The sequence below is a fragment of the Ictidomys tridecemlineatus genome, assembly GCF_052094955.1.
Source record: "Ictidomys tridecemlineatus isolate mIctTri1 chromosome 1 unlocalized genomic scaffold, mIctTri1.hap1 SUPER_1_unloc_9, whole genome shotgun sequence".
In the NCBI taxonomy this organism is placed as follows: domain Eukaryota; kingdom Metazoa; phylum Chordata; class Mammalia; order Rodentia; family Sciuridae; genus Ictidomys; species Ictidomys tridecemlineatus.
The window spans coordinates 248,527-273,653 of NW_027520950.1; the positions used below are offsets into that span (position 1 = coordinate 248,527).

Here is a 25,127-nt window from a genome sequence, read left to right on the forward strand (position 1 = left end):
TTAAACTAGATGATGTTTTACTTCTGCTTTCTATCTTGATCATTAGAAACATACATTTATATTCACATGGAACATTTTTGGAATTCTGTTCTGTTAGTTCTTCTAAAAATTAAATGAAAGGGAAAAAGAATGCAGGAAAGATAAATAATTAATTTCAAACAATTCATTTTAAAAATATGTTTTTCAAATTACCAAAAATTCTTAAAAGTTAAAAAAGTTAAAAGCTTTAGAAATAGCCTAAGGCTATTTTCTTTTTTGCTCAGGAGAGTAGACTATATCTCCAACTCATTCCTCTCTAGAATTGTAATGTGTGCAAATATGAAAAAAAAATGTGCTAAGATGCCCCACGTGGCTTATAAGTTTTAAAATCCTCACAGGGGCTCGAATTTGCCATTTTTCTACTTTACAGGTACAAAATCTGAAATTTGTATACTTAACAAACATTTATAAGACTGTAATTCAAAATGACCTAAAGAATAAAAAAAAATTGAAGAACTGACCCACTGAACATTAATCATAGGGACTTATAATATTGAAGCCATTATATTAAATGTCTTTTTATCATTGTCACAATTTTCCATATTTATATCATCAATATATTAATCAAAATTTTTACCCACTTAATAACAAATCTTAGTTTCTATTTTAATTGTTTTTTAAGAAAAAAATTTGTAGTAATTCATATTAATAATTTAATGTTCATACTTGTTAAAGTATGAAAGATATACTTTAAAAGCTATGGCTTTGGCAAGTAAAAAATCCATCTTAAATTATTCTTAAGATTGGGAGCCATCTCATCACACAGGCATGAAAAGTTAATTTCTGCTTCATTATAAATTACTGTGATTTCTAAAGTTGCTTGAAATGTCTTCCAGTGCCTTGAATTCACCCATGTCTGGTTTTTCCTGATGAGATAACAACCGTCCCTGAAACTTTAGTGATGACTCATAAATTCTGGTTTTCCCTGACCAAATGACAACCCTCTCTGAAACCTTAGTAGTGCCTCATAAATTCTGATGTTGTGATCTAAACTTACTCCCTAAGTGATGAACAATTTTAAAACACTAACCTTGTACCTGCCTTTGTATTATGCTTGTAAAAATCAGGGTTGTTTTCCCTGATAACAACCCTCCCTGAAACTTTAGTGATGACTCACAAAGGGCTCTCTGGTCTCAGATGCAATATACATGATCTGGAGCTCCTTCCAATCAAGAGAATTTTGTGGGAACTGTTCAATTCTGTGTGTTGTCAGGGAGGAGGAGGGTGGGCTTTCACTGTTACTTCTTATCTCCTAAGTCCTCTTTTTTTTTTTTTTGACATTTGTCTGGACTTGAATCTCATTCTTCAGAGTCACAGGTTGCTCTGCTGTGAAGAAACTGAGGATCCCAAGGAGGCCCAACTGCAGAGAACCAGGAAATGGTGAGTGTGCATTGGCCTAGTGAGGTAGGCTGGGGGAGAAAGACTATTTATTGGAACCACTAAGACTGGCTGTGGTGAAAACAGGAGCTAGGAGATTGCGACTCTGGGCAGTTTCTGCAGGCTTAAGTCCTCCACTGGGCCACTATGTCCTCAGTCCTACTGGCCAACCAGGTGGGGAACATGTCAGTGGAAGAGACTCTTTGCTGTCTTCCTTATGCTAAAAGGACATCTTCAGTCTGCCTAAAATACTATGTGTCAGGTGTGTTCCTGCAGCCCACTGTCCTACCAGATGCTGGAGACTGACAGGTGGAATAATTATCAAAATCAAATCTCCACAGGCCATTTTCTTGAAGAAAGGAGCTGTTGTTTTGGGGCACCTAATTTCCTCTTGAGCCAGCTAATTTTTATTTTGACTTTCTTTTATTTTTACTATTATTATTATTATTATTATTATTATTATTATTATTATTATTTAGGTAGTTAGTGTCATTAGGTAAATCAGGTCTAATATCAAGTAAAATGAAGAATGAACATTATATTGAGAATGGAGTCCAGGAAAAGGGGAATTGAAAATATCCTCAAGGCCCAGAGCCCATCCCAAGTAAATGTTAATGAAGCAGCTCCCAGCAAACAGGGAGATGCTAATTCAAAAGCCCTTCCTGCCCAGATTACTGCTTCAGCCCACCTGTCCCCCAGCCTTTGGGCCTTCTCATGTACATTCCATCACTGCAAGATAACAGATCAAAGGACAGAAATTTGACAGGAATGGGGGAAACCTGAAGGAAGAACTTAGTTATAAAAAAGAGAAGATCTCGCCCTTTCATGGATTCCTCATCTTGGGTCCCCTTCTTCCTCTGAAGAAAAGTCTTTTCTACTGTCCTTTAATAAAGCTTCAACATTCCACTCTAAACATACCTTGGCATGCTTCTCTGATATTATATTTCAGCATTGCAGAGGCAAGGACTTGTCACCAGTAAATAGCCCTAATAGTAGGTTTAAATTTATTTTGAGAAAGGTCATAGCTAAATTGCTGAGATTATTTTTGCTATGGTTGATATATCTAGACTTTACTATCACAATAAAGCATACAGGATTTACATACAAATGTATTCATATGAGGATTTTATTTGTATTGTGATACTTTCATGATTATTGTAATATTATGATTTCTCAATATAATATATATGAATAGTAGGCCATGATAAGTTCTTTTTTTTCTTTTTTTGCTCTTATAATTGAAAAGGTTTTTGGCTAAAGTTACATATAATTTTGTGTTATTTTTTTTCCTTAGAGAGAGAGAATTTTTAATATTTATTTTTTAGTTTTTGGTGGACACAACATCTTTGTTTGTATGTGGTGCTGAGGATCAAACCCAGGCTGCACGCATGCCAGGCGAGCGCACTACCACTTGAGCCACATCCCCAGCCCCTACATATAATTTTGTAGATTAATTTTTAAAATTTATGATTTGGTTTCTTATTTCATTTAAAGTAAATGTTTTTGATTTTTTTTAATTATTGCATTATTGTTGTATTTAATACTCAGGTTTATTTTAACATAATCATAAAACATGGAATATAATTTGCTACCCGTCAGTATCCAGTAGTTCCCCTTTCCCTATTCTCCTACTTACTTTTATTGTATATTTATTTATAGCTTTTTAAAATTATTGCATTATAGAAAACACATAAAAGTGGACTTCACTGTGATATATTTATATTTGTACATAGCAATTTTGGTGAGATGTATTGGGGATTAATTTTGGGAAAAATTATCACCTTTATAATGATGAGTTTTATCATCTATATATGGAATGTATAATTCAGTCTTTTATGTGCTTCTCATAATTTTTATTTTCTTATAAGTTCTACATATTTTATTTCTAAAAATTTACACATGTAAAATATCACTTTCATAAGGCACCTATGTAAAATTTATACATAGTGTTTTATGGTCTTTTTTAAACTGGATATGTTATGAAATGTGACCTGCCTAGTGACCATTTTTCCTACAGATTATTATTTTTCTCTTCCAAGATGTGTGTTGTATTGAGCCACGCCCTTGGAATTAAAGTGTTTGGATGAGTACCATTGTGTACTTATATGTTATTATGGTCACATATGCTCTAATTTCACTAAGTCTCTATGATGGGGAGTATCATGTATATTCAATAGCAAAATATTTTCCACAAATAGATACTAATTTAAACTCCTTTTTAGTTAATAATTATTCATTTGTTTTATATGTTCATCAATATTATTATTTTTTTCCCAAAATGGGTTTTTATTTTGCATTTGTTAATTTCTAAAAATTTTGAATTTTTAAATCTAATAGACAGAACTCATGTATTAATTTGCAGTTCAAATTTTTGGCCTTTATATTTTTTATGATTTCTGGCTTAAAAGAGAAAATGGATCCAAAAATGCAGCTTGAGTTTGATTTCAACAAAAAGAAAAAGGTTTAAATTATTTTTTTAAATTGCCTTTTTTATCCTCATCATTTATTATAGGTTTCTTGTGTGATTGTAAGTGTAGGTTATTTAAAGTGGATTCTAGGGTTTATCTTTGGAAGTTACTACAGGAAAAATAAATAAGAAATATCTCAACACTATGGCTGCAGGAAAATGAGTAAATTTCCTCAAAATCATATGGCAATTAAATTGTTAAATGACATATTTACTAAACATCCACTCCTTAAGGAATTTTTTCTTAAATATTTATGACAGTGAATCATGAATTCTTTTATCTGGATTTTGGTGTTTAATATAAAATCATATGGAATAAAATTTGGTCAATCCTAGAAATATTCATACATAATTTGTTGTTTACTTAATGACATGCTGAGGAGATAGCAACTAATGAGCATATTTATTTTTAGAAATAGTTACTTTTTTGCTTTTCAGTTTCTAATAAGCCTTTTATATTTATTTCCTTACTGAGTCTCTCAGGGCCACTGATTTTTTTTTCATTTTGTAATCTTCAGGCATTTACCCTTCTAAGAAATCCTTCTTGGGAGCTCTGTTTCTGAATAGTTTCTTAACATGAAAAAAAAAAGTACTTGTGTTGCCCCTGAAATGTATTCTCAATGCACTCTCTTCAAAATGGAAAGAAAATAATGTTTTCCCAGACTGACATCCCTGTGTCAGGAGCTAACAATACATTGATGGTCTTTGAAGAAATTTCATACAGTTCTGTCTCTGGGTAGTCTGATGTGGGCTGCTGAATTGCCATTTAGTATACAAATACCCATGTTTTTTTATCTGTACTGTGGAAATAATTTTAGAGGACACAGATAAATAATGCTCTTCATGGAGGCTAGAAATACCTATATGTTCTGTAGTGCACATCTGATAAAGCCCCTGGAAGACACTGTGCAGATACTATTTGGTTAACGATTATCTGCCACTCACATAAAATGTATTTCATAAGCTTGTAATAACCTTTTCACTTTAGGCATCCATGTCATCCACATTCCTGAGTATAAAAGTATGAATCTTTCTTTTCTGAATTCCAGGGTCCATTTCTTTTGTGCTTCAAAGTGGTGCAAATAATTATGTTTTTTTTGTCTTTCTTTTACACTGTGTTTCTAATAAAAAATGTTCTCTGCTCCAAGTCTCTATTTCCCATGTCCACCTATGTTTAAAAAATGACATAGAAAATTGTATTTGATAATTTATAAAGGAGAGTTGAGAATACTTCTGGTTCATGTCTTCCTTCCTTAGAAACTGAACAAGAACTATGCTTGGTCCTGAAAAGAGAGCAGCATAACCTATCAAATATATAGAAAAAATGTTGATTGATTGAATATTCTCTTCTAAGTATTGTCTGTTCAGATCCTTGGCCCATTTGTTGACTGGGTTGTTGTTGTTGTTGTTATTATTATTATTATTATTGGCTTAGATTTTTGAGTTCTTTATGTACCCTAGAGATTAGTACTCTATCTGAAGTGTGAGGGGTAAAAAATTCCTCCTAGGATATAGGCTCTCTCTTAACCTCACAGATTGTTTCTTTTGCTGAGAATAAACATTTAGTTTGATTTCATCCCATTTATTGACTATTTGTTTTAATTCTTGTGCTATAGGTGTCTTGTAAAGGAAATTGGGGCCTAATCCTACATAATGAAGATTAGAGCCTGCATTTTATTCTATTAGATGCAGAGTTTCTGGTTTAATTCCTAGGTTCTTGATACACTTTGAGTTGAGTTTTGTGCATAGTGAGAGGTAGGGTTTGTTGAAGAGACTATATTTTCTCCAGTGCATGTTTTTGGCACCTTTGTCTAATATATAATAATTGTAATTTTGTGCATTTTTAGTCTCTGTGTCTTCTATTCTGTACAATTTGTATATCAGTCTGTTTTGTTGCCAGTGCTATGCTGTTTTTGTTACCATTGCTCTGTAGTATAGTTTAAGGTCTGGTATAGTGATGCCACCTGATTCACTCTTCCTGCTAAGGATTGCTTTAGCTGTTCAGGGTCTCTTATTTTTCCAGATAAATTTCATGGTTGCTTTTCGAATTCTATGGGGAATGCCATTGGGATTTTGATTAGAATTGCAGTAAATCTATATAGTGCTTTTGATAGCATGGTCATTTTGATAATATTAATTCTGCCTATTCATGAGGAAGGTAGATCATTCCATCTTCTAAGGTCTTTTCTGTTTTTTTTTTTCCTTTAGGTTTTGTAGTTTTTCTTGTATAGATCTTTTACCTTTTTCATTAGGTTGATTCCCAAGTATCTTATTTTTTTGAAGTTATTGTAAATGTAGTATGTACACTATCTTTTGTATATAAATTTTTAAGCTTTGAACTTTTTATATATTTCAGTATTATTTATTAATAACACATTCAGCATTTAATGTGTCTATATGTTGTTATATTTTTATGAATAAAGGGATAAAATTGCATTTTATTATCACACTGTTTTTCCAATATTCTAGCATCTTTCTTTGGAATGAATGCCATTTTTCCTCTTCCTTGCACTCCAATCTTCATTATGTATCACTGCCTAAATAACAAGAGGCTTATTAAAAGTTTTGTTTTTGTTGTTGTTTTCTGTAGTTCTTTCATTTATTTTATTATGAGGTTTACCCTGATTGATTTAACTTCATAGCATCAATCATGTGGCATCATGATATTTTCATCAGCAGTAGACTTTATGTACAACAGTGGAAATAGCAAATATCTTATCCAGATATCTAGATTCTTGTCATTATATTCAGAGAAATGAAAAATTGCAAATATTCATAGGATAAAATTTCCATCAGAGTGTATTTCCATCAAATGAGAATCATTATATATGCATATATTTGAAATTATATACTATATAATTAAAATAATTATTATTTGTTGAATTTTCAAATTTGCTACTGCTTCTTTAATTGTATCTGCTTTTTAAAAATTCGTACTGTAAATTGAACCCAGGGGTGCTTATCCATGAAGCCACATCCTGAGTCCTTTCTGTATTTTATTTTATCAGTCTTGCTGAGTTTCTAAGTGCCTCACTAAGTTGCTCAATACAATATATATAAGACAATATTATATATAATATTGTCTTCAAATTTATGATCCTTTTTCCTCATCCTCCTCAGTCACTAGAACTATAGTTTTCCATCACTAGACCTTGCTCATTTGCTTTTAAAAAGCACCAACATGGATATTGGTAACTGTCTCTGTGTTATGTTCATTTTAATAGCTTCTAATTTTGCTCTTTTGCTTAAGATTTTCTTTACTTTTAGTTTATAAAATTTACTTTTCATTGGGATCAAAGATTTGATAATAAATTCTTAGTCATTTTATGGCTTACTAATTATTTTCTGTATGTTTTATTTTCAACCTCAAGTTTAGTTGAATTTTAATTTTTGCAGCTGTATAGAGGTCTAAGTGAAACATAATAACCTGTATGGACATTGTTTAAAGAAATGGAAAGACAATTTAACACAGGTTTTTCACTGTACTGTATAAACCCGAAGGACATAAAATCAGAATGCTACATTGACTCAGCCACATTAATGTTTACAGCAGCATAATTCACAATAGCTAAGCTACAAAAGCAAACATTCAATGAGGAATGGGTCCATTCAATGATGACAAGATAAAAAATTGTTGCTTATGTACACAATAAACTATTAATCAGCCATAAAGAAGAATAACTTTATGACATTGGCCAGTAAATGAATGGATCTGGAGATGTTATGCTTAGTAAAACAAACCATTTCTTTAAAACTGAATGTTTAATTTTTTTTCCTGATATGTAAAATCTAAAGTTCATAAAGTGGGGAAGGGTAAGAAAACAAGAACTGTAGATTGCACAGTGGTAAAAATAAATAAATAAATAAAAGGGAAGGAGATAGAAATATTAAAGATATATATAAATCCTACCATCAGAGTCACCAACAAGAATAAGATTCTAATTAGGATAAGATATATCCCATGCTTACATCATACCATAAAAATTGATTCTACTCTCAGGTAGAACTAGAAAGAACCAAAAAAAGAAAAAAAAAACAAATTATATATTTTGAAAAGCTACATGTATATTCTATTATAAACATCATTCAATATATGCATCAATCAAATTTTATATATATATATATATATAAGCATATATTATTTTGTATGTTAAAAATTTTTTAAATTATAAAATGGAAAATGCAAACAGGATTATTTTTGTTATTTTTTATATTAATAACATTCATAAATACCATAGAATGTTTGAACTTAAATTCACTGTTAAATATTTCCATTCAGTGGTCTGTCTACCTTGTTATATCTCAAAATTTCTCTTTTACCATTGGTATTGGGATTACTGGAGATATCACTACATATTCAGAAAAGCCAGCTCAATCAGAGAAATAAAAAATAAGATTCTACACTTTAGTGAATCTCTGATTAGTGGTTGTACAATTAAAATTTGAGGATTCCCTTTTTTAATTACAATACTTTTCTCATCTGAACAATATACATAATTTAGATCATGATATAAAATATAAAAAATTATATGTTTTTGTGGTAATGCCTGAGTTTTATGTTGTGTTTCACAAATGTGGAATATATATACTTTTTGGAACTTAAATCACTTTTTCTGCAGAAGTAGATAATAGTATCATTTTGTTCCAGAACACCACCTACATGATAGTCTACTAACTTTAATTTTAACTTCATTTACCTTACAGACTGTGCAAATGTTCATGTGGTCAATGTGTTATTTATTTATATATTCTTTTTACAGTTACTTTTATCATTCAGGGATATAGCCATTGATTTTACTGAAGAGGAGTGGGAATGCCTTCAACCTGCTCAGAAAAACTTATATAAAGATGTGATGTTAGAGAACTATAGAAACTTTGCCTTCCTTGGTAAGTTTAATTTCCATTTAAAATTTTTAATTAATAGTTATTATTTAATGTACTTCTGTTGTATCTTCTGGGAACTTCTCAATAAGAATAAGTTTCAGTTTTGTGTTTCAAAGATAAAGGGCATTTTTAGTACAGATAATTTACTCTTTAATATATATTGTTACTCTTTAATCTCTCTCTTTCTTGGTATGTTATACATTCTCCACTTTAGATAAGGAGTTCCTAGCATACTTTAGTGATCTAAACTCTTGTAGCCTACACAGAGCAGGGGACACAGCGATACCTTCAAATGGAGAAAACCAATCTAAAAAATGTTGGTAGAGTAGTTATTTAGCAGAAAAAAAAAACATTTTAGAAGCTTAGGTTTATTTCTTTTGATTTTAATCATTGAACACATACTGCCCTACATTTATCACATTTTCAAATTCTTTGTGATCCTCCATTTTGTTCTTTAGTGATTTCCCAGTTTATTCAGATTAACTATCAATACTTACGTTTTATTGTGAGGGCCAGCATGATGTGTTATAATTCTTCTTGTGAGGAAACCTTTAAAGAAGAAAAAAGAAGAGAGAGAATCAATCTCAGTGAAAAGAAAAAAAAAACTGGCCCCTCCTCTTCTTGGCTGTACATAGTATGCCCCCAAATTACATAGCTTCTGTTGCAATGACTACATTCTAACCTAGTATTATTTTAACCCCAAGTGTTAGCTAACCAGAATAGCGTATAGTTAATACAAACAAAGAGTCTCTTCTCCCAAAGGACATTACCACAGAAACTAGATAGTGCACCTGTAAAGTTGTCTTAATAGCTTCAGAGAGAAACTGCTGGGACTTACTATTGGGGGACTCAGGGTGCCAGTTTCCATCACCTGCACACTTTTTATTTCCAAGGTCAGAATACTTAAAGCCCCCCTCCCCTCTTTTTTTAAGGCCTTTTGAATAAATAATATTACTTATCTCCTTAATGCTGGTGGGGGCAAAAAATAGGGCAGCCATAGACAACAAGTCCCAACATCAGTAAACATCCAACTATAAATATTTTTTGATGCAGATGAAATTGAGTAAACATGAAGTTAGCCAATCCAACAAGTCAATCATCAATCATCTTGTTGTACCTTATTAATGATATCTTTAAGGTAATCTAACTCTTTTGAAATAAAATTACTATTATCACTTAAATTGAAGAAACACATGTTATTAAACTTCTGATATCCATTATGATATAACAATACCACACAATCAATTGCAATCATGAATTTTAAGTAAGGCCTTACAATGTTGTTTTTGTTCTTCATTAAGCATATTAACAGCCATGGAGGCATGACTAATACTTTTTATGATAGCATAGGTAAGTTTCATTGTAGTTTTGTAAGCCCATAGAGCTAATCAGGAAAACCCACTAAGAAAAATGTCAGAGCATCAAATTCTGCCTTAGAGAGAATGTTCACTGAATTATCACAGTTTTTATCAAGAGGAATAGACCTTTTATGAATATATTGTGCAGGATTGTGACCTATTAAATACTATGTGGATGGTAAGGACACAGTTATTCTGCTAACACAACAATGAATACCATGAGACATTTTTTCAGGTATATAATAATTTCATCCAAGTGAGTCAAGATATTGTAATGGGTTGTAGAAGTCCAGGATTTGACAGTACTGAGTTTCCCACAAGTGGTGTACAAAAACAGAGCAAAGCATTAACAGAGTTTTGTGTGAGTTTAGCAATCAAAGCAGTAACTAAGTTATCCATAGTGCATTCTAACCTATTTGAGCCAACTCCTTTTGAGCTGAGGTTATTAATGGTTTTATATCCCCCCAAGAATCTGGAATTATAGTATCTTGGGTTCCTCTATTAATGTTTCTCCTCTTTTAAGGAGAATGATTATTCTCTTGTTTGGAGGGACTCTTCTCTTCCAGGGTTAAATGAATCTTACAAATCAGCTTGTCAAGTCCCTGATATACATTTATAATTGCTATATTTCATGCATCAAAAACAACATTTTGGCATAAGTTTAACAGTCTATACTTTTCCCCATGTGATCAAAGGTATAGTACCTTGCCATGGTAATAAGGTGGAATCTTATATATATTTTCATAGATAGATAGATATAGATAGATAGATATAGATAGATAGATAGACAGATAGATAGATAGATAATGGCTGTTTGAGAATAAAATGCCTATTCAATGCAGTTGACCAATTTTGAATATTAATTTTATTTTGTATATTGAGCACATTAAGTGTAAATAAAACATTATTTAATGCATATTAATATGAGAGAGGCTAGATCTTGGTTTGTTTCTGTTTTAAAAGGCAAGGATCAGGATATAATTTACTCACTCAACAAAAGCTTGCCCAAAACGATTATGAGAAATTTCATAATTTAAAACTAAATCTCATTCATTAAACATTGTGCAAAAGGATAAGATATAAATGCAGAGGTATTATCCGTCTTTAAACAAATAGGCCCTCTAGGAGGAGATCATGCTTGGTTTCTTTTCATGCTCAATGCTGGTACTGACTTGGAAGTTTCTTTTTTTAGATTCAATTTTGTTAGTATTTTTTTCTTTTTTATTGTGTTTTTTAATAATGCATTAATAATCATAAATATTTTGAAGTGAATAACTCATTATACTTCTGCTTTGTAAGCTATTTTCTATATTTCTTATTTTTCTATTTTGATTAATGATTTAATATCTAGATCATTGATGTTATTGTGACATGAGTGGATTTTTTTACATCCCCTCAAGTGTAGTGTGTGTGTGTGTGTATCCCACTTATCTTTGTATATTCTATAGGTTTTTAATTTTTACAGTATGTCACAAGTTGCTTAGACTTGTCTTTTTTTTTTTTAAGAGAGAGTGAGAGAGGGGAGAGAGAGAGAGAGAGAGAGAGAGAGAGAGAGAATTTTTAATGTTTTATTTTTTAGTTCTCGGCGGACACAACATCTTTGTTGGTATGTGGTGCTGAGGATCGAACCCGGGCCGCACGCATGCCAGGCGAGCGCGCTACCGCTTGAGCCACATCCCCAGCCCCTTAGACTTGTCTTAAACTTGGTCCTGCTTGATAAGCCTCTCCCATATTGGTAGAATTTCAGGTTTGCACACTAGGAATGCCCCTCTCATTTTTTTAAAAGAATTATTCAAATACACGATTTATGCTTATTTATATTTTTTGTCTCAATTTCACTCTCAAAACTTTCTTTAAATGGTTATTTAATGTTCTCTTTGTAATTAATAACTGCCAGTATCCTAATTTTCAGTTTTTAATTTTTTTTCTTGTCACTTGGATTAAGCCATGCTTCTCTTTGTTTATATTTGCTGTATTATTTTTATTTGTTCATTAAAGGAGCCAACAGTAGATTATATAGTTCATTTTTGTAAAAAAGTATAAAATAACATTTAAATAAATAAAAATAGGGAAGAGCAGTGCTGCATCCTTGTAATATTTGCTAATTGGGAGGCCATGCAAAAGTACTTCATGTTGAGGGAAGTCATAGAAATTTAGAAACAGCATGAGTCAAAAAAATTTTAAAAAGACTTGTGATATAGAATTTGGGGGGTTAATCTCAAGCACCACACATGAAAAATTAAACGTTAGATGACCTAAAGATCGAGAAATGCCAGTGCTAAATATGTATCCATGAATAATTAAATCAGAAAACTGAAGAAATACCTCATCTTTTGTGTTTAGTGCAGACTTAGTTCTCAGTATTAAAGTTATGGGCTCAATGTATGTGCCTATCAATGACCAAACGTGTAAAAATATTGTACTTATGTATTATTATTATTGAATTATAAAATATTTTGTCTCTTAAAGTGTTATAAGAAATATATGCAGGACTTTGCATTAAAGAAATATGGCATGCAGAGATTAAGTTGCAGGTACATTTGATTCACATGTGGAAGTCAGAAATTTAGTGGGTAAAATTTTGCTCACCAGGTACTGTGTTTTGTGTAGGGTTGATATTATACTCAAAGTTACATATTTTTATTTTATTGAGCATAAGAGAGTCAAGAGTTTTGTTTTACCACATGGTGAGTGTATTATATTCTTCATAAATACTAATAGAAGAAATATAATACCTTGTAAGAACAAAACTGATAATTATCTAAAATAATAATTGTGTTAATTCATTATTTTTGTGTTAATTCATTATATTTAGTCATTTTACCTTGTATATATATAGTATAAAGTACCATGATATATTTAGGAAATAAACAAAGGTGTATTTGTCAATGAAAGACATCATCATATCTCATGAATTTAAAAATATAAAAATCAATTTATTATGCTTGATTGTTATGGGTTGACTTCATCTAATTATTATGGCCATAGGCTATGCAAGGTTTTTATAGTCTTTTAAAATGTTTTAATGGAAAATTTTATAGACATATATGTGTATATTTCTTAGTAAATTTTTTTGTTCATTTTTCTTTTTAAGAGTCCATAGCCTCTTTACCCTTGTTGAATAGTTGTGGTATTATCCCTCAAAATATACTAGTTATTTTCATGTCTGTATGTCATGGTAGACCAAAGCCAGTTTTTAGATACTTTCTTTGAAAAAGCAACAAATGTTTGTATATTTTACATTTCTCTTGTTCTACTGAGAGTGAAGGTAGCTGGTAGATATTTCCTAAATACACAATGCTATCTTATAGAGAACAAAAGGCTGTAGATGATAAAAGTAACATATTTACCTTCTCTTTATTATATTTCTCTTCTTAATGATATACTCCTCTTGGAGGCTGTGATCTCTACAAAAATTTGAGTAATATTCTGAAGGTTGTTTTGTTTGTGCTTTTTTATTGGACTGATATATTTTTTGATTTATGATGACTTGGACATACTAATCTTCTACACTCCTGATGTATTTATTCTACCCCAATTTCATGTTATGTATGCAAAATATATTTATCCCTGTCTAGTAGGTATTGTTTATTTTTTTATTTTTGTTTATTTCAGCCATGACTCCTCAGCACACCCAAGAATATAAACCAGAAAAGGGCATAAAACATATATTTCACAAAGTGATAAGTGGGAAATACAGAAGTCGTGATTTTGACTATTTACAACAAAAGAAAATAAGGAAAACTACAAGTGAGAGTGGAAACCAGAAATTGTATGAAAAATCAGGTCTTGTTCACCACCAGAGAATTTATACTGGAGAAAAGTCCTACAAATATAAAAAATGTGGCAAAGATTTTAGTCAAGAATTAAACATTATTTACCAAAGAAGAATTCACACTGGAGAAAAGGTCTCCAAATGTAGAGAATGTGGCAAAGCTTTTAGTCAAAAAACAGACCTTATTCACCACAGCAGAACTCACAGTGGAGAGAAGCCCTACAAATGTAAAGATTGTGGCAAAGCTTTCAGTCGAAAAGTAGGACTTACTTACCACAGCAGAACTCACAGTGGAGAGAAGCCCTACAAATGTGAAGAATGTGACAAAGCTTTCAGTCAAAAATCACACCTTATTTGCCACAGAGGAACTCACACTGGAGAGAAGCCCCACAAATGTAAAGATTGTGGCAAAGCGTTCAGTCAAAAATCACACCTTATTTGCCACAGGAGAACACACACTGGAAAGAAACCCTACAAATGTAAAGAATGTGGCAAAGCTTATAGTCAAAAAACAGACCTTATTCACCACAGCAGAACCCACAGTGGAGAGAAGCCCTACAAATGTAAAGATTGTGGCAAAGCTTTCAGTCGAAAAGTAGGACTTACTTACCACAGCAGAACTCACAGTGGAGAGAAGCCCTACAAATGTGAAGAATGTGACAAAGCTTTCAATCGAAAATCACACCTTATTTGCCACAGAAGAACTCACACTGGAGAGAAGCCCCACAAATGTAAAGATTGTGGCAAAGCGTTCAGTCGAAAATCACACCTTATTTGCCACAGGAGAACACACACTGGAGAGAAACCCTACAAATGTAAAGAATGTGGCAAAGCTTTTAGTCAAAAAACAGACCTTATTCACCACAGCAGAACTCACAGTGGAGAGAAGCCCTACAAATGTAAAGATTGTGGCAAAGCTTTCAGTCGAAAAGTAGGACTTACTTACCACAGCAGAACTCACAGTGGAGAGAAGCCCTACAAATGTGAAGAATGTGACAAAGCTTTCAATCGAAAATCACACCTTATTTGCCACAGCAGAACTCACAGTGGAGAGAAGCCCTACAAATGTAAAGAATGTAGCAAAGCTTTCGGTCGAAATTCACACCTTATTTGCCACAGGAGAACTCACACTGGAGAGAAACCCTACAAATGTAAAGAATGTGGCAAAGCTTTTAGTCAAAAAACAGACCTTATTCACCACAGCAGAACTCACAGTGGAGAGAAGCCCTACAAATGTAAAGATTGTGGCAAAGCTTTCAGTCGAAAAGTACGACTTACTTACCACAGAAGAACTCATAGTGGAGAGAATCCCTACAAATGTAAAGAATGTGGCAAAGCTTTCAGTCTAAAATTACTCCTTATTTGCCACAGGAGAATTCACACTGCAGAGAAGCCCTACAAATGTGAAGAATGTGGCAAAGCTTTCAGTAGAAAATTTCTCCTTATTTGCCACAGGAGAACTCACACTGGAGAGAAACCCTACAAATGTAAAGAATGTGGCAAAGCTTTCAGTCAAAAATCACACCTTATTAGCCACAGGAGAACTCACACTGGAGAGAAGCCCTACAAATGTAAAGAATGTGGCAAAGCTTTCAGTCAAAAATCACAACTTATTAGCCACAGCAGAACTCACACTGGAGAGAAACCCTACAAATGTAAAGAATGTGGCAAAGCTTTTAGTCGAAAATCACACGTTATTTGCCACAGTAGAACTCACACTGGATAGAAACCCTACAAATGTAAACACCTTATTTGCAACACAGAATTCACACTCCAGAGAAGCCCTACAACTGTGGCAAAGCTTTTAGAATAAAACAGGCATTATTCATCATAGAAGAACTCACGCTGGAGAATAGCCCTAAAAATGTGAATAAAGTGGCAAAACTTTTAATAAAAAATAAAACTATTCATCACAGAAGAAGACACCCTGGTGAATATGAAATGTAAATAAAGTGATAATACTTTTAAAGAAAAACTAAACCTCATTAATAGGAAAGAACCCCTATGAATGAAAACAATGTATCAAAGCTTTTAATAAGAAATCAATTCTTTTTCACCACTAGGCTATTTATTCTGAAAAGGAAACATACAAATATAGAGAATGTAGAAATGTTTTAAATTATAAATCATACATTACTAGACATCAGAGAAAATATATTGGAGAGAAGCTTTATAAATGAGACCATTGAACCATTCCTCTAAGAAAGGGTTAAAATTTAATCCTCACCACAATAATCATAGCAGAGAGAAAGTTTTGAAATGTGAAAATTGACAATGTGATAATTCCTTCAAAATTTATTCACCAATACTCAGCACGAGTGGATACATACAGGTTAGAGAGAATACAAATGGAAAAAAAAAAACATTTCATAGCCACATGTTTCTTAAACACTAGTGATTTTTGAAGAATACATTGTGCCCAGAAACCCTAAAAAGTTAAATAATATTTCCAAAGTTATTCAAATTTTAAATTCATTGAACATCTGAAAAATCATACCAGTAGTGAACACTGAACCGATTTTGTCCAAAATGTATGCCTTGTATAACAATGAAACATTTATAATCAACACCTTGACAAATGTGAGAGTATAGTGAAGTCATTATCTATACATTACACCATGATGTATATGAGGATCAGTAAAGACACAACTCATTTAAATATCGAATATAAGTACCTGTCTTTAAATTTTGATTAAATTTGTTAAGAATTATCAAGTTATTTGGTAGAAATGTCAGTCATAAATTTCATACATGTGTAATGCAGAAACCTCATCGTTGAAAGCATATTTTTTTCCTAAATCAAATATTACTATTTTCACTTTTGAATACCAGAGAAAACAATTATAAAGAATATTTTTTGATGTGTAACACTGAATTGTATTATTTTAATCTTTTTTTGTATTGCAGTTTAAATTTAGGGATTTTTAAACACAGTGCCACATTCTTATGTCCTCTCTTTGCTTTTTCAAATTTTGATAATGGTCTTGCCAAGTTGTGTGAATCCACACTAAGTTGCTGAGGCTGAATTTAAACTTCTGAAACTACTCAGCTTCCCAATTTGCTTGGATTACAATCATGGACCATCTTGCCCAGTTTACAGTGCATTTTTTTTTTACCTATTTATGTATGCAATATGTCTTTATAACTGAATATTTCTGTATATGTTAACACTCATGTATTGCATTGTGTCATTAAAAGACAGATATCACAGTATTCCACTTGATTAAATATTTTATGCAACAGTAAAACCTATTATTGAGTAAATAACACTCTAGCATCTCTTAATACTTTTACACATTTTAATCAAACTTAATGTGGAGTACAATTTGCATAATCAAATCATTGTAATTTATTTTCTGTTTTTTTTCCATGGTGAAATTACAATTTATAGGAAGGACATAGATAAATATTGGAAAATAAGCCCCAGATTTTCACATCTATATTTACAAATTTTAACATTTTAACTTTTTAACATTTTAACATTTCATAATGATTTGAATAGACTTAATTTCCACAACCTTAAAGGTAGCTCTTCCAAGAGAGAAGTGCTTTATCTTTCTTGTGTGTGCATAATGCACTTCTAGACTTCAGCTTCATTGGAAACATTGCATTTTTATGTGAATGAGGTAAATGATCAGTGTTTTCATATACATTAGTTAATTCTGACATCACTGTTATTCTATAGGCAGTGTTATTTTAGGGCAGGAATCAGAGAAATGGATGTGAAGTCAAGGTTGAGTGAGGTCATATTCTTATGAAACAATAATAAGCTATATTTCATAGTCTTATTTTCTGTGAACCAAGTGGTAAGAGGTAAACTGAGAAGGTTTTATGTAAAGATTAACTTTCTTATCATAAAATGTTGGCTTACCAACTACAATAGGGCAAAGGCTTTTTATGCATGGAATCCATTCAAAAATCATATTGAATATCATTCACAATATTATTAATATTATATATAATTTATTTAGAACTGAGTTTAAAACAATATATGGCTAAGAACAATTCCTGGGGACATTGTACACTCTCCAATACAGACATATTTATGCCAATTATACATCAAATTACACTAAATAAGAAGAAAGATAAATTGGATCAAAGCACAACCATATACAAATAAAAACTTGTAAAGATTTAAGCAAGAGACAAATAGTGAATGAAGTGTGGCCTCTAAATTCTAGGGGGAAAATCATCATATAATCATAGGTAATTGAAGAAAGATAAGTTACCCACTTTGAGCTAGAACAGCATTTGAAAGAAAAAGAATCACAATGTTAGCAAAGATTATTGACTTCCTTTTTTATGCTTTGTAATATATTCCAAAAGATTGCGTGTTTTATTTCAGTCAAATTGAGAAACAATCCAGAAAGTTAAAAAAAGAAAAGTATTTCTCCTCTGGTTTTAAAAGCAAGAAAATGAATAAAGATTTATTGAGCTAGAAAAACTTACTAGTTAGAGGTAAAAAATAGAACTGAGATTTCCAGAGTCTCTGTATAATGTATTTCAGTGATCTCTGGATGCACAAGGCATTTTTGCATAACAAAGAATTTGTTCACTTATGTACAGCTAAAAGAACATTGCTGTTTTTAGTAAGTCTTTTTTATTAATAACAGTGATGTACCTTTCAGGTGTTTCCAGCCACAATAATACACAATTTCAGAAATCTTCTGGTTCATGCTCCATATATTCTGCCACAATATTCACCAGGACAAGATAATATAAACCTTTTGTCAGCCCCATCAAAGCATTCACTTCTATTAATTTTAAGGCCAAACATTTACTGCAGAGAAAAGTATGATACATTAAACAACATAGTTTTACTTAGTAAAAATATTTTTTTAATGAAAAATATATCCCAACTTTTTTGTCTTGGGATTGCATTAGAAAAATATGAGGTAATTATACTGTGTATTATGACCTCAGGCTCTGAGCCTTAAAATACAAAAGAATATGTTTATTTTTAAATATAGTTTTTATATTTCAAACATTCAAATCAAATTCCACAGAAATTAATGATAAAAAAAAGAAAAACCAAGAGAAAAACACTGCTTTTTAGTGTCTCATCATGACCTTTCAATACCTGCTGTAGATTGCCTGTGGGTTCCACTTTTAATTTAAAAGATAATAATTTTTCCATACAATTTGGATCAAGTGTTGGACAAAATCTCCTGCATTGTTTTCCTGGGCAAGCTGTCATACTTGAAACAACTGAACCCCCAATCAAAATATCTTTACATTCTAATTATATCAGTTCTTAACTCCTCTAGCATAAAACAAATCCACTTTCTTCTTGTTGAATATCTTGAGCCCAAAGATATGTAACCTGAGAGCTAAAAGAAAAGGATATAAATGAAGGGGTCTTTTTAGCATAAGGCAAATTGCACTTTTTTGTATTTAATTTTTCTGCTTGTGATGATGTACACTTCTCTACCTACTTAAAATATCTACTTCCACAGACTACATAATTCATAGTAATTCTCAGGAGTATTATCTATCTTTCAATTTCAATTTTTTAGCTTTCTATATAGTTACCACACCATCTCATGGCCAGATCAATATTTTCTTGAACTTCTTCATATATTAATCAATACACTATCTCAGATATGTTTGTTTCTAGATTGTCAGGGATCCCTCCTAGTGAATTCTGAGATGTGTGAGATGTTGAACAAGCATAGAAATTTGCTTATAAAAAATAAGCCATGTTGTAGGTGGGAAGTAAAAGGAGAAAATATGCAAAAGTCCTCATCAAAACTTGTCTATGCTGATATTACACAAGGGTATTACAATGATTTCTGGTTTGGGGTATGGAAGCAACATTTCTTATACACTATGACAAAAAGTTCATCAAATATGGTTGTTATAAACTTTTTGAGAACACCCAAATTTACCTTAGTAATTTCTACACTGGAACATTACTGTTACTTTTAAACAAAACTATTCATTGCAATAAATCTGAAATAGTTCTTTAATATTGCAGAACAGAAAATTGGTGGCATTACTGACTGAATGCAAATATTTTTCAAAAACACCTATAGGGGTACTTAACAAAATGCATGGATAATTAAAGTAAAGACTGAAATGACACCCAGAAACAACTACTTATAGTAAAAAAAAAATTATTACCTTATTTCAAATACTAGTGCACTCTTTTGCTTTTTTTCCCCAAAAGTTAATTTTTTAACCTTTTGGTATGATATTTCACTTCATTTATATAATATGATCAATAGTATGTTTTTTCATATGCACTCTCTGATGCATCCCAAATATATTTTCATACCCCAATACCATAGCAGATTTCTATACGCATTATTCACTAGAGAAACAGTAGTTACTTCTGAAATATATTTTGCCCTTTTCAAATGAGGTCTTGTAGGTTTTTTTTTAATATTTGAAATAATTAGGATGAACTTAATTTTAATTAGCATATAGTAAATTTCTGTTAAAAAGAGCATTTATATAATCTGTTCAATATGGTATGTGGTTTTTCATGTTTTTAGCTACAACTTATTGAGTATTATAAAATCTTATGTGGGTAAGATGTGGGTATGATGAACAAATGACAAATACCAATTACATGCTGCATTGTTAGTAATTCACCAAACAATTTTTTCAAAAACAGGCACTCTAATGTGTAATTTTTACCAACTATTATATTATGAATGAATGAAGTTCAGTAAATGAATAATTGGAACTACATACCTGCTTAGGGTGCCTATAGCTCATTGTTAAAAATCCTTTAGTTATATAAAATTTTAATACTGTTTCTTACATTGTGACTTAATGGAGTTTTGATAAAATGTACATTAATAATGCTGAAGTCTTTCATTGAATCTTATATCAGTTTATGAAATAAATATGCTTTATGTGATATCCTCAATTCTAAGTGTCTTATGTTTTAAGAAACTGTATGAAAAATTCAAATTAAAGTTAACATACTAATATCAATAGCAGAAGCACCACAGGAAAAATGAAAACAAAGAATTGGGAGATTTCACCATTATAGATATATTTTTCTCAACATCTTTTCAATGTACCTAACACAGTATTGATACCAAAATTAACGAGCAACCTCTTCTCGTGCTGAGTGTGCATGATGTTATATTATATGAAATGAAAACAATTGCAAATGTTTCAGAGAGGCATTTTACATTACTTGAAAATACAATCAATTGATCAGTATCTCACTGTGTTTGACCACAGCAAATACCTTCTCAGTGTTCAAGATAAATGGGTAAAAATAAAAATGAATAAATTCAAGTAAAATCCATGTTAAACAATAACAACTATTTTTTTCATAAGGAAACTGTCAATGTTTTTTGAAACAACATGACAATAAACTGTTCCCTATCACATAAAGGAAAGCAATAGTTATTTATTTTATTATTTGAATATGCCAAGTATTCTTTGGCAAACTGCCACATATATTGTTTTAATTTTACAGGTGTGAATTATATCTAATTTTCTCTAAATTGCTACTTATTTAATATAAATTTGTTGAGAAATTATTTTTGCATGTGCTGATTAGTGAAATATAGTGAGGAATAGAAGTCATTGAAAGCTCTATGTATTGCAATCCCAGTATGATAGGAGGAAGCTGTATATAATTATGAGAAACATTGAGTAATATTAATTTGTTCCAGATATTTATTTCCATTAGTATCCACTTTTCACATAAACTAGTGCTTTTAAATTGAGCTGACTATAAAATATCATAGGAAAAGCCATCAGAGCAATCAGAATAAGTAATTTAATAGAAAACAATAAAATCATAAACATCTGGTTAAATCAACTAGCCAACTGTTGGATCTTAGCTTTTGACTTTTCTAAATTTCCTCCTATTTTATTTTGATGATGACTAAAAGGAAGGTACTTCTTTTTTTTGTAATCAAAAATGTTTTAATGATTAATGTTTAGACATTATTTAACAGTGTGGGTATATCCAGATGAGCTAAGCACACTTTGACAAGCACACTATTGAATGTTATAGTTTCTGTATTGAAATATGTAAAGACATTTGCAAACTAGTACCTAGGAATGAAGACATACATTTACAAATATACACATTCTAGATTTGATAAGGTAAATGTAAACAGATGCTGTGACTCCTTCCAAACAGAAAACCCACAAGATTAATAAGAGAACCAAATGGCTCCCTACAGTATGAATGTGCAAAATTAAAGCATGGTAAACTGATATTTACATAAATATCAAACACACAATTAGTTTATACATTGTCAATAACCTTCTAAGATGTGTCATGAGTGGTTCAATGAATTTTTTTTCCCAAATGGAGAAAGTATTCAGAGTCTAAATTCCAATACTTTTAAATGACATATAAAAGTCCTTATCTGTTTGACCACTGCCTCAATTTGAAGTGTAAGACATGATTTTAGATAAGCAGTCTATTTTTAAACAAGTGGTTCTAAACAAATCTTTAAATTCTAAGTAGAAAAAAAAATCACAGATGCTATTAGATTTACATTAAACAGGTTATCTCTCCATCCAATTTCCCAGTTCTCTTATGCTGTAGCTATCTGTTTAATTTTACCTTAATTTTTTTAAGGTTCTCTCCTCTCCTTTGTTAATTTTGGTAAACTATGTACATTTAAAAGGAAGTCTGTCAAAACAGAAAGCAGTACAGAAACCAATCCAAATTTGGACCCTAGCAATCAGTTCATCTATGGGACTCTGTCAAATGGTAAATATTCAATCATCTCTTAAAAAATACCAACCTCTCTCTCACTGGGTAAAGCAAAATGGACCTCTGTTTCTTATATAAAAACACTTAGCACTTCAGAAATTAAAAATGGCCTACTTACCCCCTACACTCTTCCTAAAATCTTGAGGACAAAGAATATATATTTAAGTTTCATCATGACTCCTTTAGAGCTCCCCACCCCCAATTTTTAATTTTTTTTACATTATTAATAGTGGCACTCAAAATAAAAAAATAAGATCTGTTAAAAAGTTAAACTTACTGTTCCACTAGATTTGAACCTGCTTGATTGAAAGCCAATATTATAAAACCGAAGGTGCCGTTTCTGATTTCACATCTAGCCAGTCACTTAAAATGACGTGTTACATGCTTGTTTCATAAATCATGGTCTTTGATTTTTCTAAACAGAGCTATTACAAATGAATACAAACTTGAAACATATCCTAATTTAAACTAATAAGCTTTGGGCCCTGCTTTTTAAATTTTAAGGCATGTGTGTTTCTCTACTATAACAACACTGTACAAATTTACATTTACAATCACATGCATGATCTACAGTTAAAAAAAAGTTTGGATTACAGTTGTGTTTTAAATTGCGAATCACAATTTAGCACCTATCATGTTATAACTAATAAGGCAACAGCAGTGTCGAGTACTACGGTAACACTCCCTTTTCCACAGTCTAGTGCAGGGGTCGACAAGAGCCCAGAAATGTGAGAAATCTTATGCCTACTTGTATAATCTGTATTCTAGGGGTTTTGAACTGATGAAGGAGGTCCTACACAAATCACACTATTGTAGGCCGGACTAGTTACAGCAGCTGTTTGTCGGGCACAAATCATTGTGCTTACAATCGCATGGCATGTCTGGAGGTGTTCAACTCTGCCACTTCAATCCTTCCGTTGCTTCCTTGTCTTCGCGTTGTTTTCCAGGGAAGAAAAGCTGTTGGTGTGTCCATTCACAGCAGTCACAGATCCATTCTGGTGGTCCTTTTGGTAGCCTCTCCTCTGAGAGGCTCCTTTCTTGTTGTAAGTCTCAATGTAAAAGTTTGTGAAGAGAGCAATCAGGGAAATCATGTATCCAATCTGGAAATATAGCCAACCAAGAGGGAACGCACATGGCCAGATGACCCCACAGCTGGTCTGAATGATTGTCAGCACAAACTGAACCAGCTGTCCCTGAGTTATGTACTTCTTCCACCAGAGGTATGGACGCATGGAAGGTACAGATGACAAGCCATAGTACGAGTACATGAGGACATGGATGAAGCCATTAAGTGTGGCACCGAAATAAGAGTGGCCACATGGTACCCAGTTCATCACAAACCACCAGATGTTGAACATGGTGGCATGGTGGTAGACGTGCAGGACTGTGATCTGATGGTTTTTCTTGCGCAGGATGAAGAAAAATGTGTCCATGAATTCTATGAGTTTAGAGAAGTAATACCACCAAAGAACGCGGATGATCTTCATGTCTGATTCTCCCACACTGCGTGTGCCCTGACAAAAGAAGTTGTAGCTGCCTTGCCATACTCCTGTCACCAACTCACAGAACATGTAGAGAGACAGCAACGTGAGTCCAAGGTTATACACCACTAAGATTCCCCGGCAAGAGAATGGCTGTTTATTCTTCATGTATTTTGGTCCCAACCATAAAATTAGTAAATAAATGACAGTGCAGACAAAGGTAGGTATGTAATTGTCCAGAAGAAACCATCCTTTTACTCTGGTATCTCGGGGGCCCAGCAAGGCCTTGAAATAGGTACTGAGTGATGCATCAAAATGTTCCATTTTAAAACCTCTTGGCTTGAGAGACAGCAGCAGCTTTGAGAAGCAGCAAGGCAGAGAGAGCCCTTGGCCAGCTGAAGCAGAGAGAATCTGCTGCGATGGGAAGAGGAGGAAGGTACTTCTATTAAGAGCATGACCAGAAAAATTTATGGCAATTTGTTTTTCTAAAACATATATAAAATTGACTTGCTAACTCAGAATAAAATCTATTGAGTATATCTTTTGATGGTCAAAAATGTATAATTACACAACATGAAGATTGGCCTTTTTTAAAAAAAAAGAATGTGATGGTGAAAAACAATTTGGAAAGGTAGTATTGAATATTTTATATAAAAGAAAAGGCCGAAATATTTAAAATAGTTTTGATTATTAGACTCATGTAAAAAATTAAAAGGTAGTATCCAGGCCTGATGTGGTGGTACATACTTGTAACCTCAAAAAATCACAGAGTCTGAGGCAGAAGGATCACAACTTCAAGGCCAGCCTTGGTAACTGAGACCAGATCTCCATGATAAAATTTCAAAGAATTGTGAATATAGATAAATGATAAAGCACCCCTGGGTTTAATTCCAAGGACTATATAAAACAGTAGTTTCCAAAATTTACACGCAAATCAGCAGCCTCCACTATATATGCAACTATGTAAAGTTCTAAAAGGAAACTAAATTCAGCCATACCTACTACTAGTTGTATGATATTGACCATAATTTTTAAATATATACAT

At 32.0% G+C, this 25,127-nt stretch overlaps 2 protein-coding genes across 2 annotated transcripts; one reads left to right on the plus strand and one right to left on the minus strand.

The window, feature by feature from the left end:
• The first annotated feature begins 912 nt into the window (after window positions 1–912).
• LOC120888586 (uncharacterized) lies at window positions 913–20,777 on the plus strand. The gene is made up of 3 exons (XM_078035597.1): window positions 913–1,419; window positions 8,644–8,770; window positions 13,741–20,777. The coding sequence occupies exons 1-3, from the start codon at window positions 1,417–1,419 to the stop codon at window positions 15,624–15,626; spliced, it is 2,016 nt and encodes a 671-aa protein (XP_077891723.1). The 5' UTR covers window positions 913–1,416; the 3' UTR covers window positions 15,627–20,777.
• A 2,687-nt stretch (window positions 20,778–23,464) lies between these two features.
• LOC101963600 (very long chain fatty acid elongase 5) lies at window positions 23,465–24,467 on the minus strand. Its single transcript, XM_040281966.2, has one exon. The coding sequence runs from the start codon at window positions 24,404–24,406 to the stop codon at window positions 23,507–23,509; it is 900 nt and encodes a 299-aa protein (XP_040137900.2). The 5' UTR covers window positions 24,407–24,467; the 3' UTR covers window positions 23,465–23,506.
• Window positions 24,468–25,127: the final 660 nt, after the last annotated feature.